General features: G+C 29.3%; 1 protein-coding gene across 3 annotated transcripts in view; it reads left to right on the plus strand.

Moving 5' to 3' along the window:
* LOC111679347 (Down syndrome cell adhesion molecule-like protein Dscam2) overlaps positions 1 to 19,396 on the plus strand; it is a 113,480-nt gene that overhangs the window by 14,547 nt on the left and 79,537 nt on the right. For all 3 annotated transcript variants that reach the window (XM_046948978.1, XM_046948980.1, XM_046948981.1), the window contains exons 2-3: positions 11,535 to 11,718; positions 14,820 to 15,072. In XM_046948978.1, the coding sequence (XP_046804934.1) occupies positions 11,685 to 11,718; positions 14,820 to 15,072 (287 nt within the window). In that variant the 5' untranslated portion in view covers positions 11,535 to 11,684. The remainder of the gene's footprint in view (positions 1 to 11,534; positions 11,719 to 14,819; positions 15,073 to 19,396) is intronic.

Consider the following 19,396-nt stretch of genomic DNA (forward strand, 5'->3'; position numbering starts at 1 on the left):
TTGCAGTGTGAGCTTTTATTATATTTTGTGGTAATAGAACATATGAATAAAAGTTTCAAGGCACAAACATACATAGGTAAATACATAGAGTACTTAAATGTGCATTTGCAACAGTGGTAAATTTAACCCATTCTAATGCACTCACTCAAGCAAACTCTGTTAACTATACAATGTGTGGCTGAATGACTGGCAGCCTGTTTAGCTGACTGACTGTAATGGATGAATGGCCTGCAACTGTAAGAGCTTAGTGAGAATGTAGAAAAAAGTGTTAACGAAAAAAGGGAAATGAAAGGATAAAAAAACAACACAACAGTTGCACAGTTGAATAAAAGAATATAATAAAAATGTAACCGAGCTGAAATTTATAGACTTTTATATGTTTATATTTTTTTTACATATTTCTTCTAATACTTTTTGCGTATAAGGTAAAGTGCAGTTTGAAATAGATATGAAAATGGAGTTAAGTAGAAAATTATAGTCGACCATATGATAACATACAGCAATGATCTTCTAAACTATAAGGGAATCTAGTTAATTATAAACTAAAATCTAGAGAATCTAACCTTAACAAGATTACTAGTATAGAGACATGAATGTCGAGAGTTTTAACGTGAGCACCTGCCTTGACGGCCTTATCTCACGGTGGTCTTTTTCATCCACTGGGTAGACTTGAGAACGATCTACCATCGCTCCTTTGTTCTTCAATGAAGAGCTCAGGTGGCAATTTTTGTACATTGGCTTTGACCGGTCCATGCTATCTCTGACCATTGGATGGCCTCTGTTGATTCAGCAACAGCACCTAGAGACGTAACCGGTGGACCGAAGTACCACAGTCACCTTTCTGTGGGGTATCTGTTGTTTTCGGCAACAGCACCGAACTTATCCCGAAATATTGACTATTATCATGCATCAGTCTTTTAACCGCCACTTATACTCTTCCCGCGAATTTGGGTTTAAACCACAGCCACTAAGTGGATCCCGAAGGAACCTCAACCAACTGACCAGCCAGGACATAGTCCTGCGGGCAACTGGCCACCCGTAGTACCAGATTATGCGGTGCTCTGGTCAGACCTCTGGCAATCTATGCAAGTACTAAGCCAAACAGTAGACTGTAACCAATTTTTCAATCCCGGTCAGATTGGTGGTATTGGCCACCTCTATATGCCCCGGGATTGCAATAACACCAAGGCGGAGGTGTCGCCAAGGTAATATGCCCCCGGGGGGAAGTTTAGAGACAATAGACAACGCAACATCTAACCCGATTGATGTTTTGACAAATACTCATATCCCTAGAAACGTATTTGGTGGCCCGAAATACTCAGCCAATAAATCAGGATCCCTCTTTATGTCTAGATAATGTGACAAAGAATGTAGGAATTTCCAAAGTCGATTCAAACCCAATAATTGACCCGACATTACGGATCTCAGCTATAAATCGCGTAGCATGAAACAAACCTGTTGAGAAGGCAAAAGTAGCAGAGAACTTCTATGAAGTAAGAAGCATACTAAATCATTACTAGTATTCTGGAGGACAGAGGAGACATTTCCGATCGTTCACCAACTTTCATCCGTTCCATCTTCAGATCATAATGGACGATATGCGGGATGACAGGCAACTATCAAGTGTCAACCTGAAAATTCCCCAACCTATACTGGCGCCCTACTACTCAAAGAGTATGAGATACTCAACGGCTTCTGGAATCTATCACAGGTTGCTCTGTCACATTACCCAGTGACAGCTGTTGAGATGGTCACAGCATCGAAGAGAGAATTCAGACATGGATATAACAGTCCTAAAACCAACATTCTCTCTCCACGATTTTGGGTATTAAACCACAGCCACTACGTGGATCCCGAAGGAAACACAATCAACTGACCAGACATTACCATTTTATAGTCCCAACACACCATAGGTATTGGTAGCACTTATTTACCCCGGAATTGCAATAACACCAAGGTGGAGATTTCACCAAGGTAACATATCCCCGGGGGATATACGAGAGACAGTATTATAATTTCTACAAACACAGCTTGAAGCTCTGGAAATGTCTGTATCAGAAGCTAAGAGACAAAGGATCTTCTGTTTGTTTGGTAGGGCGAAAAATGTCCAGTCTATGGATTTCGGCTGTTTTTCGCCAATGTTTTAGTCTAAATTTTTAAGTGATCATTCTTAGTCTATTGACTAATCATGGATAAGTTACAAAGAGATAAATAAAATAGTTTAAATATAAGTCCATGGACTGGTCTGTTGACTAATCTACATACTACTCTGTTGAATCATTTGAAATAATGGAACGGATGAAAGGGGAAGCTAAAGATACAAAGGCATTATTTTTCGGAGGTATACTACCACTGTACCAATTACAGAACCAGTTTCGTGTCAGTTTTGCTACAAGTCAAAGTATATTTATTAACACATCTGTAATTGTATCAAACACTTTTGAGATGTTGTGTACATTTATTACAGCTGCAGTAACTAAATGAAATGTTTGGTTTTACAAAATAAGAAAAAAAGGTTAAACCAACCTACGTTTGAATGAATGGAAAATGTTTTCTATGAATCTAGACCTCATAACGGAAACAGGATGTTCTATGTAGTACTTGCTCAAAGCTGTTTAGTTTTCACACATACATACATATACACTGCAAGCAACTGCATTTTCATGTAAATGTACAAATGCAGTTGAAATGTATGAGTGTATGAACAATTTTGTTGTTTCTGTAACTCTTAGTCTTCCTGTACATAAATGTAACTGTTCTCTTTTTGGGCCCAACTTCTATATACACATCTGTCTTAAGTCTTTAATGGTAAACAAATACTTCTGTATATATATTTGTACACTTACTTTTATGCAAACGTATACATCTGTTTGAAAGTATTTATATTAGACTTACATTAAGTAAATGAATTTTAGAATTTCGATCCTCATTCTATTTGAGAATTTTCATGGATTGAAAATTCACTTGACACATGATATCAGCTGATTTTATAATCTTGCAAAGGCAATTTTTGAAGAAAAACTTTACGGGTTTTAATTTTCTCTCCTGTCCTATAATGACGTAATGTAAAGCATTATTTTGCAATACTATTTGCCGAATCAGTCTAATATTAACATGAAATATTGCCATATTCGCCTCTAATACACACATATAAATTGCTATCAGCAATTGTTTATACAGGTCTTCTCATACACTTGTACACATCCTGCCACCGTTAAAGGTGTTGCTTGTTCTATTGTATTTTCTATTGCATCCATTAAGTAAATGTTCTAAGTAACACATACAAATACATACATACAATCTTATATGGTAAGCTGCTACAATATTTTTCTATGGCGTTTATGTATAACTGTGTATAAGTGAATGTGCAAAAAAGTGGGTGTATTATTTGGGGTGTCCTAATGAGTTCTTTCAAAGTCATACATTTGTTAAGATTGATTACCTTTTAAGTGAAGTGAATGAGTTGCGTTAATAAATGTTTTATTTATTTAGTGTTTTTATTATAAATGGATTGTAAGTGATTTTAATTCACAACCAGCCCAAAGATTTATTAATAATCTGTTGAACTTTATAAACTCTTAAGAGTTATATAAAAAAAATTACCAAAGTATTGGTTATATAATTGAGCTTAAATATTTAGTTTACGACTAATAAAAATCATTTTTTAGATATTTTTTTAAATTTATACAACTTTTTTTAATATTTTTTTAAATGTACTAATTTTTCAAAGCCAATTTCCTTGCAAAATATATATAACTTTAACTTAAACCTATTTTCGTAAAAATCTGCTTAAAAAACAAAGCTCATCATTTAAGGTTGATGGCAAAATAAATTGTTTTAAATCCATTAAACTTTTCATATTATTTTTGCATTATAATGATAATAATTGTAAACTAAAAGAAAAAGAAGAACCTTTAAAAGTTGTGCTGCTAGATAAATTTTACAAAACGAAAAAAATGTAAAAAAAAATTAAAATAAATAAAAAACGCATAAAACAACTAAACACTTGATGATGATAAAAGTTGTTCAACAGTTTCTGTCTGTCTTTGTACGTCTGTCCCTCTAATATGTTAGTCTGCAGACTGTCTTGTCACAGTGTGTGTGTGAAAGTGTGTATAATTGTATTTTTGTTTCCTTTTATTTATACACCGGAAGTTTAAGAGCCACATATAATGTTGCTCTAAGGCAAAATACAACGTTAGACATGCTTTGAATAAACGGAAAAAGTTAAATGAATGAAGATTAGATTTAGTAAAGCTGGTTGGTTGGTTGCAGGATTCGGTGTTTTTTTTTCAAACTTATAAAAAAGTTATTTTCTGTTAATTTATCTTTTGAAAAAAATCATATTTGTTTTGTTTTTAAAAAGCGACAAAACAAATATAATCATGACACTCATCAACTTATACAAATGAGGCCATCATGCATACATTATTTTCTATATATGTATGTATGAGACATTCACATCCATATAAGGATTGGAACAAACATATGCATATAAAAATATAAAAAAACTTCAAATCATATTGCCCTTAGAGAATATGTATGTTGGAATAAATAAACAGATTGAAATAACCGGGGGGGGGGGGGGGGGGGGGGGGGGGGGGGGGGGGTGTTGGTTGGTTTCTGTGTGACATTCCAGTCAGTATTATATTTTTGTTTACACTCTTTCACAAAGTGTCTGTTAGTATTATATTTCTTTAGGTACGAGGGTAAATAGAAATATAAAAGTTTTGTGAAACTTTTATGAAAATATCTTGCACCGGTGTAGTTTCTCACCAATAACGGGGGGACGGGTACATGTAGCAGAAATAAGACTAACTAACTAACTAACTAACTAACTAACTAACTAACTAACTAACTAACTAACTAACTTACTAACTAACAAACTACCTAACTGCCTAACTAACAAACTAACAAACTAACAAACTAACTAACTAACTAACTAACTAACTAACTAACTAACTAACTAACTAACTAACTAACTAACTAACTAACTAACTAACTAACTAACTAACTAACTAACTAACTAACTAATTAACTAACTAACTAACTAGCCACGTTTGTTGTTATTTAGACTACAGATGTGTTGCAATTCTGCCGTTGCCGTACTATCTATATACTTTCACACCAGATGTTATTTAAAAGTTATAAACTGTTAAAAACTTGGTGTCAATTTGGTACCAGGCGTGTATAATTCTAAAATGTCTTTTTTTCTTAGAGAATATCCACGTCTTGGTAATTTTGAAGAAATTTCCTAAATATTTTTTGAAAAAATTAATGTACTGCGATCAGCACTCACTTTACCATATCAAATCTATATATTTATTGTACACAACATTTTTTGAATAACATATCATAAAAAAACTAAAAAAAAAAAATAATATCCTCAGAATTTCCCGGTTATTTACGATAAAACATTTCAGTATGTATATTGGTCAGTTGACTTTTGTTATGTTTGAAATTTGATACTCATTTGGAATATGGAGACTTGTGTTTGCTTATTTAACTTTAATGTGTTATTCATACTCAAGTATGAATATTGTTGCTAAGTTTTTATTACAAAAAATTTATTTAGTTTGCATATGAAATATTAACACAAATACATAAGTATGTAGATATGTTTGTTTATATGCATTAGGCTTTACAGCAAAAGATTCTTCTAATTGAGAATGTTAAACGTTTTGTTGACTTTGTATCTTTTGTTGAAAATATTGCCTTTAGCTGTTATTTCACACATTTCTGAAACACTTATACAACATCAAAAATTATAAAAGTGTAAACTTTTATATTCATATAAATAAAGACAGCCAGATACCGGGTTATAATACATACACTTGTTCTAATATATAACATAAAGAAGATTTTTGCCGTGTTTACAGTAGGGCAAATATAATTAAAAACAAAGTAATTTAGACTGAAGTTGTTTTGCATTTTGTAGTACTTAACATATTTATATTGAAAGTAAAAAAAGGCTTTATGAAATTATTTTGGTTTTATAACGGAAAAAAATATCTCAACAATAATAAAGGATTTTTAACTAATTAGCAGAAATACACTTTTCCAACCACAAGACAGTGTGTCCAGCAGAGCTTCCATATTAGCAAAAACTAAATAAATATTAAACAAGTAGAAAAGTATAGTCGGGCATGACCGACTATATAATACCCTACACCATGAGTATATTTTTAAAATTTTTATTTTTCATAAAGAAACTTTTAATCCAAAGTATTTAAGCAATTTATTGATAAAAAATGAAATATGGGTCGATCCTCGGTTAATTTGGAAAAAGGATATATTTTTAAATAACAGTTAGTTATGTTGAGTTTCATTGCGATACAAATGGTTACAAGTAAATTTTAGACGTTTTAGACATTTTTTGAAAGGGGGTTTGTATGAGGGCTAGGGTCAAATAAGGGCCGATCATTACGAGAGATAACAGAATATTTGACGTAATTATGGCTTACAAAGTCCAAATCGGGAGGTACGTTTGTATGGGGGCTAGGTGAAATAATGGACCGATTTCAACCGTTTTCAATAGGCTTCGTTCCTGTGCCAAAAAACATGCTTGATCCAAATTTCATCAAATTATCTTGTAAATCGACTCAAAAAATAATTCTGAATCGATCGGTATACTTTAAGGTGGGTATTGGGACAATATTTTTGTGTGTTACAAACATCAGCACAAGCGTATAATACCCTCCCCACTATTGTGGTGTAGGGTATAAAAAATATATATGCAAATTATTTACGTTTTAAATGAGCCAAATAGAGACTTATGTATGTATATTAGGATGTAGGAAAAATTAGTTGTCAATTTTTCTAACTGAATCAAAGGAAATAAAGTCCTTATAAAATATTTATGTTTTTCGTATTTTTTTAAAGAAATTTTACAAAATATTGACATCACATTTAAATGATTATGAAACAGCGAAGGTAATTTTCTATTTAAAATATAAAATTTTTAATAATAAAAGTTTGAAGTATATAAAAATTTTACAAAAATTTTAATAGTCCTATACAAAATTTCTATATGTCATCTCCCAGAGACAAATTTTGGTAAAGGTTTTTTTTTGTGCCAAAAATATTATATTTTTTTCCTTTGATTTTGACTTTAAGAATCATCAAAATTTTCAGTTTCGGTGAAAACATCAATAACTTTCACTTTGGAGCCACCCTTATGTACGTATGTATATTTGTATATATATGTAGTACATTTGTATGATTTCAATGTAAATAGTAAGTTAAATGCTTCATTTAAATAATATTTGTCGAACACATACATACATATGTAGAAACAAATGTTTGTGTAAGTTTGTGTTAGTTTACGTTCTTACATATATTTGTTTGTATATGCCAGCAGTTTATATAACACCTTTCATTTATATACCCTACACCACTATAATGGAAAGGTTATTATGCGTTTGTGCTGATGTGTGTAACATCCAAAAATGATGGATCTACTCCCATCTAAATCTATACCAATATATTCAGGATCACTGATTCGATTAAGCTTATATCTTTCCGACCGTCTAAATATCTGTGTGTCCATGTAAACTTGTGTATGTTAATAAGTCTTTTGAGTTCATCACTATCACATCACTATTTTTTTATTATTTAAAAAGTAGTCCAAATATTAAACGTAGTCACTGTTGTAGGACATCATATGGTTGGCCATGCCCAACTATACAATCAGACTTGTTTTTTTTATAAAAATGTATTGTTTCTATTTTTCATTTTTATTTACACATTTGTACATGTAAGTAGTCATAACAAATATTTAAAAGCCATTTTTAAATGTAAAAATATGTAAAAAAAACGAATGTATATTAGAATTGTCATTCGAGTAAAAGTTGTGTCAGCGTGTAGTGTATTCTCCGATTCCTATAGTCGTGTAGTATAGAAATTTTTGTCGACAGTCAGGCGACACTTCTCTCTCTAAACTCACACACTTCACTTCCCTACTAGTCGGACAATACACGAATGGTATGTCAATGCTGGGTCACCTGTCTAACTCCCCCCGGGAGCATGTTTCCATGATGAAATCTCTATCATGGTGTATTGCAATCCCCGGGTAAAGAGGTGCTACCAATACCTCTAGTCTGCCGGGACTATAAACTAATGATGTCAAATATATCCTTGGCTTCGCCTCGGAATGATTTGGCATGAGGTCTAACCAGAGCACCATATAATCTGGCACTACGGGTGGTCAATTGCCTGCAGGACTATGTCCTGGCTGGTTTGTTGGATGAGGTTCCTTCGGAATCCATGTAGTGGGTGTGGTTTAAACCAAAATTCGCGGGGAAAGTAAGTGGCGGTTAAAAGACTGATACATGGTAATAGTCAATATTTTGGGGATATGTTCGATGCTGTTGCCGAGAACAACAGATACCCCGCAGTCGAGTGATTGTGGGACTAATCGTTGGAAATGAGTTGGTATTAATTGTATATGGTACGGGATGAATGTGAGGTTCGGCGGAGCACCTTATAACCCGAAGTAGGAAGGATATATCGAGGTGCTAGTCAGCCATGCAAGTCGGTTTGAGCTCCCATTTAATGAGTGCTGTCCTAGTTTCAAAGATAAGGGAAAAGAAAAAATGGTATTTCATCATCTCTGTAAATACCCTTCTCCTGTTAAAAAAAAAAAAAACAGTTTTCATTTTCATGGCAGTCATTTTATATCCAATCTTGACGAGATATCAGTGATCGACTTTACTTGATTGTTCGCGCGTAACCAACGGTAAAATCCAAACTGGTTTAGAAAATCGATTTGCTACGTAATGTTTTTGCACCAAAATGATCAGAAAGAAAAGGTTTTCGTTACTAGAATCTACCAGTAACCTCGTAGTGATAGCCATCGATTTGTACAAAGGATCACTACTATCGATCAAGAACTGCCGAAGTTACAGTCAAAATCTGATTTTTGATTTAAAAAATATTTTTTTAATAGATAACCCACATGCATCCTATTAGGTGACTATAAGCTTTTAAAGGAAATTTTATAAGGTTTTTTGAGCAAAAATTTGGAAACAGTAAATGACTCCTTTGGTCATTTTTTTGCTAGAACTAATAGCAAAAAAGTTAAGTTAAAGTTATTTAAATTTTTGCTAAAAAGTTTATTTGAATTTAATTTCTTGGGCTCCCTAATTTAAATAAACAAGTTTTATACTCAGCCAACTGTACGTATGAGTAATATTAGTATAAAGGTGTTACTTCTGTTAAGTATAATTTTAATGAGCACATATTTATTGTTGGTAATTTTGTTGTTGCTATTTTCTTTCCCCTCATTTGTTACTATATTAACCATTCATATGTTTTCATAATTTTTTCCTCTTTCTACCTTTGTTGTTTTTTTATTACTTTATATGTTGATGATGGCTTCATTTGTTTTATTATTTTATGCTTTGTTATTGTTGTTGTGTCTTAACTTCTCACTATACATCAATATATTTTAAGTTATTGTTATTGTTGTTGTTTTGTTATTGTTTCTGTTTTTTTTTGCACTTTTAGATTGTCATTAGGACTATTGTCAGTCAGTAAATGCTGTCTTTTATTTTCTTCTACATGTCTATTAGTTCATCTGTCTGTCGGTTTCTTTCCATTTATTATTTAGTTGTTTATTATTTTATAGAGTTCGTAAAAAAACATCTTTGTGGGTATTAGTAAGAAAATGTTTATATGAGAGTTCGAGTGTGTGTCTATGAGTGAGTGTTTGCCAACAGTTTGACATTTGATGAGTTGCTTTGTGTTGTTCTAAGTTAGAAAAATGTTTGTAGTCGGAGTAACTGTTTGTTGTTTTTAAATATTTCATTGTTTTCTTTTATTACACTTATTATTATTTTCTACTTGACTTGTGATGATTGTGCCAATGTTGATGTTATTATTAAAAGTATTGTTGCTGTTTGATGTTTTTATTGTTGTATTTTTTGCTATATTACGTCTTGTTATTATGATTTTTTATTACATTTTATGCTTTCTTTCATATTTAACTTTTTTTCTCTCTATTATATTTTTTTTGATTTTGTATTTTGCTATGAATTGGCATTGTCGGCAAAGTTTTTATGATTAAGATATTGTTGGTATGTAAAATGTAATAATAGGAAAAAACATTTCATAAAATATTTGTCTACAATTTATTGTGTAACTTTTTGAGATGGGCTATAATTTGATTTAGGGATAATCAAAATGATAATTGAGTTATTAAAAGAAATATAGGTTATTTAATTTCTATATAAATTTGTTATGCTCCTTATTGGATTATTTTTTCAATAATAAAGTATTTAATTTATTTTTTACGTTAATTCTGAAATTTTTTTTAGAAAAAAATAATATTAGTTTTGACCTTAAAGTAATATTTTGAATATAGATTGAATGGTCAAACGAGATCCGATCCTTACGAAAATTGTATCTTTTATAAAACACAGTTTTGCACAAAATTTGCCTATGTGTGTGCAATTTTCATTAAATTATTTTACAAATTGAAAGTTGTAGAGTGCGCACAAGGATAACATGAATTCTCACATAGACGGACAAAGCTTAATCGACTCAGAAAAAAATTCTAAGTCAGAAAAAAGTTTTAAGTTACAAACATTTTGGTGAAGGGTATCATAAACATTGTTCTGTATAATGTAAATTGTTATACTCAAAATTTTCTATAGCTGATAACGTTATATAAAATAATTTTAAAATTTTCTTAAATGTCATTTTCTGAAGAAGGGTTTATGTGGGGGTTAGGGGCCCGATCATTATAAAATAAATCGTAAGAGTCATTTAAATTTCTATGAAATGAGATTTTACTGACTTTAGTTGAAATGCTAGGACACTATACAGGGCTAGGTGAAATGTATGTATCGAAAGAACATTTTCAAATTTTCATATAATTATCTTGTTAATTTTGTAACATGGGCACAAGCTTTACATGGACACACAGACGGACAGATGGACAGACGGACAGATGACCGGAAGGGGTACGACTGTATAAAGGCTATGTAAGATAGATAGATTTTTCAATATCGTTCTAATTTGCATCAAATTATCTTGAAAATTGCGTTGCATGCCACAAGCTTTACAAGGTTACACGGACGGACAGGCGGGCATCCCTACATCGATATTTTCAGGTGTTACAAACATCAGCATTAACACATAACACACCACTATAGTGGTGTAGGATATAAAAAAGTTAAACACCAAATTTACAAAAAAAAATTCTATGGAATAGTATTTCACAAAAATGTTTATGCGGAAAATAGTGTTATACAAACAATTTTTCATAGTAAATAGTGCTATAAACTTTTCTATGGGAAAAAGTGTTATACAAATAATGTTCTATAGAAAATAGTGTTATATACTAAATTTTCTAAAAACAATTTATACACAAAGTTTCTATAGCTTATTTTTTGTACTCAAAATTTTCTTCAAAAAAAGAGTGCTACACCAAAAATTTTTCATAGAACAAATTATTTAAATACATTCACATTTATACTTATCTTTTAAAAAACAAATACTAATAATATTTAATTCTTTTCGTCTATTTACAGATTAATCTCAGGTATACAAAATTAAATCATAATAACAAAAAATAAAGAAAACATCGTACAACAATTTTAATTATTAAATAATTAACAATATAAAATACCACAAACAATTTAAAAGCCACAATATCAACAAAACAAAACACATGCACAGAAATGAGTGCATTAGTAACTGTTACCAAGGCAAAAGGTAAGTTTAACTTTTATCCTTAATAAATACACACTTCTAAAATATAAATTAGTTACAAATATTCTTAACACTTAAACTAAATGTATGATGAATCTGTGTATGAAAATATGAAATAATGAAGAATGCATGTATATAAACACATAGCCAGATTCATATACAATTAAAACTTAAATGCGTTTTGTTGCAATGCAAAAAAAAAGCTGGCAAACTGGAAAAAATAAGTATCTAATTGTTGTTAAGTAACAACTTGAACTAAATTCTTTTTTGTATATTTTCACATTTTTCCCCAAATGCAACTATAACGATGTGCACATGCACATGCACATATATTTGTGCATATGTATAAATTGTAAAATGCTTAAAGCATACAAATTTTGTTGCATGTATTACCCAGCTTTGCCCAGTAATTATTTAGATATAAAATACCCAGCAAAAACTTATATTGAAAAGTAATGAGTTACAAAGTTAAAAACTAGAGTTTGTGTTTATATTCGAATAAAAATTTACAATATTTTTAAAATTTAATCAACTACTCGAATAAGTCAATTAAAATTTAAAAATTATTCGATTATTCGAGCTAATAACGAATAAAAGTTTTTATTCGAATAATTTAATAAAATGTAAAAACTTGCTAAATACCTCTAAAATCTTAAGTTACGGGTAAAAATGGGTTTGCGTACCTTAATGAACGTATACGTCAGTAACCTAGTTCAATCTCAACCTATTTTAAATATCTCATTAGATTTCAAAGTCGAAGCTAAGGTCGTTATAATGATATACATATGTATGGGGGTTGTGTTGTATTTGTCATTCCACTTGTAATACATCGAAATATTGGGTCCTTATTAGATTCTAAAACGATCAGCCGGACAAGCTAGAGAGTTAACATTTTAAAAATTTTTTTGTTTGGTATTGAAAATGGGCAATATATGTCTAAGATTTAACATAGCATCCATATAAGGTTCCCTTCAGAAAATTACTATAATGTAGATAACTGGCTTATAAATCCTCGGATGGCAATGAAATTCGAAATGTACAAATTTTTAAGGAGCCAAAATGTTTTTGTAAATATTATATAATCGATCCTACCTCCCACATAAAAATTGCTTAAAATCGCAACTAAATTCTACACAGATTTTTTAGGAACCATCTATTTCACGTATTGCAATATTTAAAAAAAAATCCATATAATCACTCACACGAAGCATTCTACTTTTAACATTACAAAATATTAATTTTTATAAATTGCAAAAAGTTGTACACGATTTGTTTCGATTAGGTATGTATTTCTATGTTCAAAAATAATAATAAAATATGGGTAAAAAGTGACATTAAAATTTTATTCGAATAATCGATTATTCGACAAAAATTTAAGAAAAACAAAACTTTTTTCTCGAATAATTGAATAACAACCCTACTAAAAACCCATTTTCAACTACTTCTTCATAAGCATTTTAACTCATTAATCTAATACGTTGATAACATTGGAGGCAAATACTAACTACTCTCACTTAAAAATCAGTTCTTAATTAAGTACTTACAGATAAGATGTAAAAGGGTTGTTTTGTTTTTAAAACAGAAAAACATTTCGCACAGAATACAAACTCGGGCTTCAAGTTCGTTAGTCTTACAATACAACTGCTAAGTTATTTTATTGTGTGCCACAAAAGCTATTTGCTTTCAGTGTTGATGCTTGCTGGCAATTTAATAAGTCATTATAAGAGTAATTAAAAGTATTGCGGATGGTAGGTAGTCATTGAAAAGTAAGTGGTTATGTAAGTACTAGCCATGACCGAGTTTTTGCAGGGTAATTCTTTTTGTTTAAGATCACCTTATAGAAATGGTAGGAAAATGAACTTAAAGAAGGTCATTTGGTTCCATTATTGGTACCATTGTAGATAGTAAGATAAACCATGAATTAATCAATCTTATCAACATCAATTCAGGAGAGGTCGTATGGAAAATAATCGAACATAGGACAAAGGTGTATACCGAAAGAGGGATGTACGTCATATCAAATCTAATGAAATACACGTAGGCATCCAATTGTGCGCTCCAACAACAGAACCTTCATCTTCTGATGAACACAAGTTTGTTATTTAGGTTTTGAAATTCGTATCGTATATATTAGCACGAACAGACAAACACACTTACATTCATGAGTTATTTAAGAATGAATGTATATGTACAAATAGTTGCTATCATACATACATATGTATAAATATAGAATTTTGGTACAAATTTGTATACACCATTTTACAAAGAAAAAAAAAAAGAATAGCGTTAAGAGATGTTGAAACAATTATGTGGCACAGATGCTTTTTATGAATGAGCTTTGTTTAAGGTTAAAACTAAAGTAAAAAAAACATTGTTAATGGCAACATGAACAAAGAACATAAGCGTTAGTCTTTTGTATTATTTTTTTTGTCACATACAACCCTCGTATTTCTGCACATGCACATGTCTGCATTATATACATATACATATATAATATTACACTCATAATATGCACTCTGTAGTTGTTGTTGTGCTGATTAAAATGATAATACTCGTTTATGAATTAAATGGAATTTGTGGCATACTTAAACCCTTAAACGAGGAACACCAACATAGTAGTACAAATAGTAAAGGATTAAGCACAATTTACAGAAGGCCAACTATGTTATTTTCTTTGTTGAGGATTATCTTAAGGACATGCATAATTATTTTGAATTTTAATATATAAATATTTTTTAATTAAATTTAGTTAAATTTTTAAATATGCAAATCTAAATATGCAACATCAATTTATTTATAAATCGGTTTTTCTAATTTTCAAAGGAATAATTTTTTCAAGAAAATATTTGTTACCGCTAAACAAAGTTGATCACACTGTTTTATACACAAAAGTGAAAGTTTCAACATCATGATGTGCTCTATATTGACGCGTTCTATCTATTTAACTACTAACAAATAAAAAAAAACACTTAAAATAAAATTAAATATTACTTTAATTTAACACATAATTAGCATAAACAATTTCTTTAATAATTTAAACTAGAAGTTTTTTTTTAGTTATATTTCCTGTTTTATATATTGTTGTTTTTGTTCTCTTATTTTAGCTTTTGTCTGTCTCACCTCATTATCGTTGTTGGAAATTACTTTAGTAACCACAATATTATTACTGCCACCGCCTGTGGTCAAAGCCACAAGCGGCTTACGTGTACCCACCTTTATACAGGAGCCACCATCACGTCTACTCTTTAGCAATGACACTGGAACACAAGTTAGTTGTACGGCTCATGGTAATCCACCACCGGTTGTATCATGGGTCCTAAGTGATGGTACAATGGCTACACAAGTACCAGGACTAAGGTAAGTTAATGTTGAATTTAAAAATATTTTTGAATATATGTATATACAATAGGGTGTCCCGCAAAGTTTTTTTTTACATAATGTTTATATTAAAATTCGTTAACAGATCTTGTCAGCCTAATATAATTCCTCATCGATCATTGTATATATTCTTCAGAAAATACCTTGAGAAATGTTTTTATAATATTTTTTGTAGGAACGTTTAGTAGTTGAAAAACAGTAGAATAATAGAATTGTTTCTCAAGAATACATATTGAAAAACATCGAAAAATATTACTCTTACTATGCAAAAAATAATACCCTAATATATTTAAGCTATTATATTTTATATGTATGCTTTTGTGTTTTTAAAATATTTAGACAAATTATTAATGTTGTTGTATTTATACGGGTAAATTTATTTATTCAAATTAAGTGTTATAAAGGCCTTTAACGTATAGTACATTTTTAATAAAGGTGAACAATTTTAAGCAAAAAAGTAGAGTCTACAAAAATTCTCTATTAACAGATAATATTTAGAAAATTCAAAAAAAAAAATACTTTCGTTTTTTGCAAAATTATGAATTTTTTATAAATACAGTATTGCCAAAATTTCGCAAATTCTTATAAAAAGGAAAATTCTCTATAAAAAGAGAATATATCGAAAATTCTCTATAAAAAGAGAATTTATAGAAAATTCTCTATAAAAAGAGAATCTATCGAAAATTCTCTATAAAAAGAGAATCTATCGAAAATTCTCTATAAAAAGAGAATCTATCGAAAATTCTCTATAAAAAGAGAATTTATAGAAAATTCTCTATAAAAAGAGAATTTATCGAAAATTCTCTATAAAAGAGAATTTTTCTCTTCTGATAGAGATTTTATCGAAAATTCTCTATAAAAAGAGAATTTTTTCTCTTCTTATAGAGAATTTATCGAAAATTCTGTATAAAAAGAGAATTTATCAAAAATTCTCTATAAAAAGAGAATTAATCGAAAATTCTATATAAAAAAAGAGAATTTATCGAAAATTCTCTATAAAAAGAGAATTTATCGAAAATTTTATATAAAAACGAGAATTTGTCGAAAATGCTCTATAAAAAGAAAATTAATCGAAAATGCTCTATAAAAAGAGAATCAGTCAAAAATAAAAAGAAAAAAAGTTAATCGAAAATTCTTTATAAAAAAAAATTTGTCGAAAATTCTATAAGAAGAGAATTTGTAAATAATTTATTGAAAACTCTTTATGAAAGAGCATTTATAGAAAATCTGTATTAAAGGAGAAAATAAATAAAAATTCTCTTTCTATAGAAAAATTTTCGATAAATTCTCTTTTTATAGAGAATTTTGATAAATTCTCTTTTTATAGAGAATTTTGATAAATTCTCTTTTTATAGAGAATTTTGATAAATTCTCTTTTTATAGAAAATTTTGATAAATTCTCTTTTTTATATAGAATTTTCGATATATTCTCTTTTTATAGAGAATTTTTGATAAATTCTCTTTTTATACAGAATTTTCGATAAATTCTCTATAATAGAAAAATTCTCTTTTTATAGAAAAATCTTCGATAAATTCTATTTTTATAGAGAATTTTGATAAATTCTCTTTTTATAGAGAATTTTCGATAAATTCTCTTTTTATAGAGAATTTTTGTTAAATTCTTTTTTATAGAAAATTTTCGATAGATTCTCTTTTTGCAGAGAATTTTCTATAAATTCTCTTTTTATAGAGATAAATTCTCTTTTTATAGAGAATTTTTGATAAATTCTCTATAAAAATTGAAGATCGAAGATTTTCTATAAAAAGAGAATTTTTTGAAAGTGATGTATTAAAAGAGAAAATAAATTTATCGAAAGTTCTCTATAAAAAAATAAAATTTATCGAAAATTCTCTATAAAAAGGATATTTATCAAAAGTTCTAAGAATATTTTCTTAAAGAGATAATTTGTCAAAAAATTTTTAAAAAAGATAATTTATCGAAAATAGACATTTTCTTGAAAATTCGAAATTAGAGAACTTACCGTCACTTCTTGAATGTTGAGTTTATAAAAAATTATTTATAAATTCCATAAAAAAATCCCCAACAAAATTAAAGAGAAAATTCTCTACACGAAAATAATTTTTCGTTTAATATGTACGAAAATTAAAACTTCTCAAGAATCTCGTATCTCCTTATAAAGAATAGTTATTGAAAATGTGAAAAAATTAAGAAATATTTAAAATATCTTTCAAAATTTAGAGCCCTTCAAAACATTTGTACGTACTAATAATAAATACTGGCATAAAATTTTGTAAAGTTTTAAAATGTGTTCGAGTAACGCCTTTTGTTTTTTATGGTTAACTCTTGTTGGTTTTTGTGGTTGCCAACAAATGAGGGTCAAAACTAAAGTTACACATGGGGTTACATGTTGTGTTATCTGACTCTCACAAAAAAAAAAAAAAAAAAAAATTGTGGACATAACTACATGCTTTTTGTGGTTTTAAACCGAAAAGTATTTATTCTTCTTTTTATTTATTTGTTTTTTTTTTTGCAAGGTTTAATTACAATTTCACAATGTTCATGTTGATGAGTTGTTTTAAATGCACCTTAGAGACACTTGTCAATTTGAATGTTTTATTAAAAATTAAAAAAAAAAAAACGACGGAGGCATTAGAAAATTTTTTTAATTTTAATAATTTTAAAGAGAGAGAAAAAAAATATTTTCTATGTTATTCTTACACCCTCCTACATAATATTACTTGTGGGTTTTTAACTACTCATTGTTAAATGTCACTTTAGTGATGTTATTTGTCAAATGAATGTTATAAACACACTCACCTCCAACCAATCTAGCAATGTATTCAGAGCAGGCATGTACATTTTGCAATAGTACCATTATTTTAAATGTAGCTAGTCTAAGAACTAGTCTAACTAGTCCATTGACTAGTCTACTAAATAATTTATGGACTTGTATACTAAGTAGTATACTGTCTAGTAAGTGGACTAGTTAATGGTCTAGTCTATTCTATAATCATGACTTATGACTAGAATATAAGCTGTTGTCTAGTCTATGGACTATTCTGTATATAGATTAAACTACAGTATATGGATGAGACTACTCTGAAAGTTATAAAATGGTCTTCAGGCAAGTTTACTAACTAGTCTATAGAGTAGCTTACTAACTTTCTAATCAATCCATTATTCTATTGACTAGTCTATGTACTACTTACTCTGCTGATTAGTCTGTGCATAAGATACTGAACTAGTTTACTGTCTAGTATATTAACTTATGTACTGGCATGTATTTCAACTAGTTAATTAAATGTCTATAATCTAGTCTGCTAACTAGTTCTTTCCTTCCGTCTACTCGCTATGTAAGTGACCAGTCTATGTATTAATTAATTTATGGAATATTTAAAAATTTATAACAAGTTAAAAATACTATCGATGTCAAAAAGTACTGAAAAAAGTACAATAAATAGACCCAAATTGTTATGCCTGGTTCGTTTTTATGCCTTGTTTTTTTAAGCAATTGTTTTTCTCTTATTTGTAATCTTTTGTTTTGGTTTTTTTGTTTCTTTGTTGTATTGTTTTTCCTACAAATTCATATTTTTTTATTTTGTACGCTAATGTTTGAATACATTTGAGAAGGAATTATGTGTTTAAAATTGGCTTTGTAACAATACATAATATTTAAAGTTTAAAAATCAAATAAATCTGATGAAAGTTCTCAAAGTAGATCCATTTTAAATATGATGATAATATTATTGATATATGTATATACATGTAAGTCAAAAGAGAACAAATTAGTTATCAATAAACGTCTCAGCCTGATAATACCGAATGTAATTTTCTAAGTAGTTTAGGTTTATTTTGTAGGTTGTGTTTACAACAACGTTTTTTGTATTCATTTCCATGAAAAAAAAGACAAAAACAAAAAAATGACAATAGGGAACATTGATTTTGACAGGTTTAGTGTAGTCACACAGCCAGTCACTAAGTCACACAGACATTTATTCATTCATTCCTTTATACATTTATGAATTTTTTGTATGATTTATACATGAAAACATTTGTATTTGTAAATATGTTTGCTAGGGTGAGAACAACATGTACACACAGATGCATTCAACCATTCATCAACATGTTTTTTCAAGTGTGTAAGTGCGAACGTATGTGAGTTTATTTTGTCTCTTCCATTGTGTTTGAGTCAAACGCAAAACATTTTTTTTGCATTTGTTTTATTTTGTTCACCCTTTTTTATACCCTACACCACTATAGTGGGGAGGGTATTATACGTTTGTGCTGATGTTTGTAACATACAAAAATATTGGTCCAATACCCACCTTAAAGTATACCGAT

The sequence above is a fragment of the Lucilia cuprina genome, chromosome 4, assembly GCF_022045245.1.
Source record: "Lucilia cuprina isolate Lc7/37 chromosome 4, ASM2204524v1, whole genome shotgun sequence".
Taxonomy (NCBI): Eukaryota; Metazoa; Arthropoda; class Insecta; order Diptera; family Calliphoridae; genus Lucilia; species Lucilia cuprina.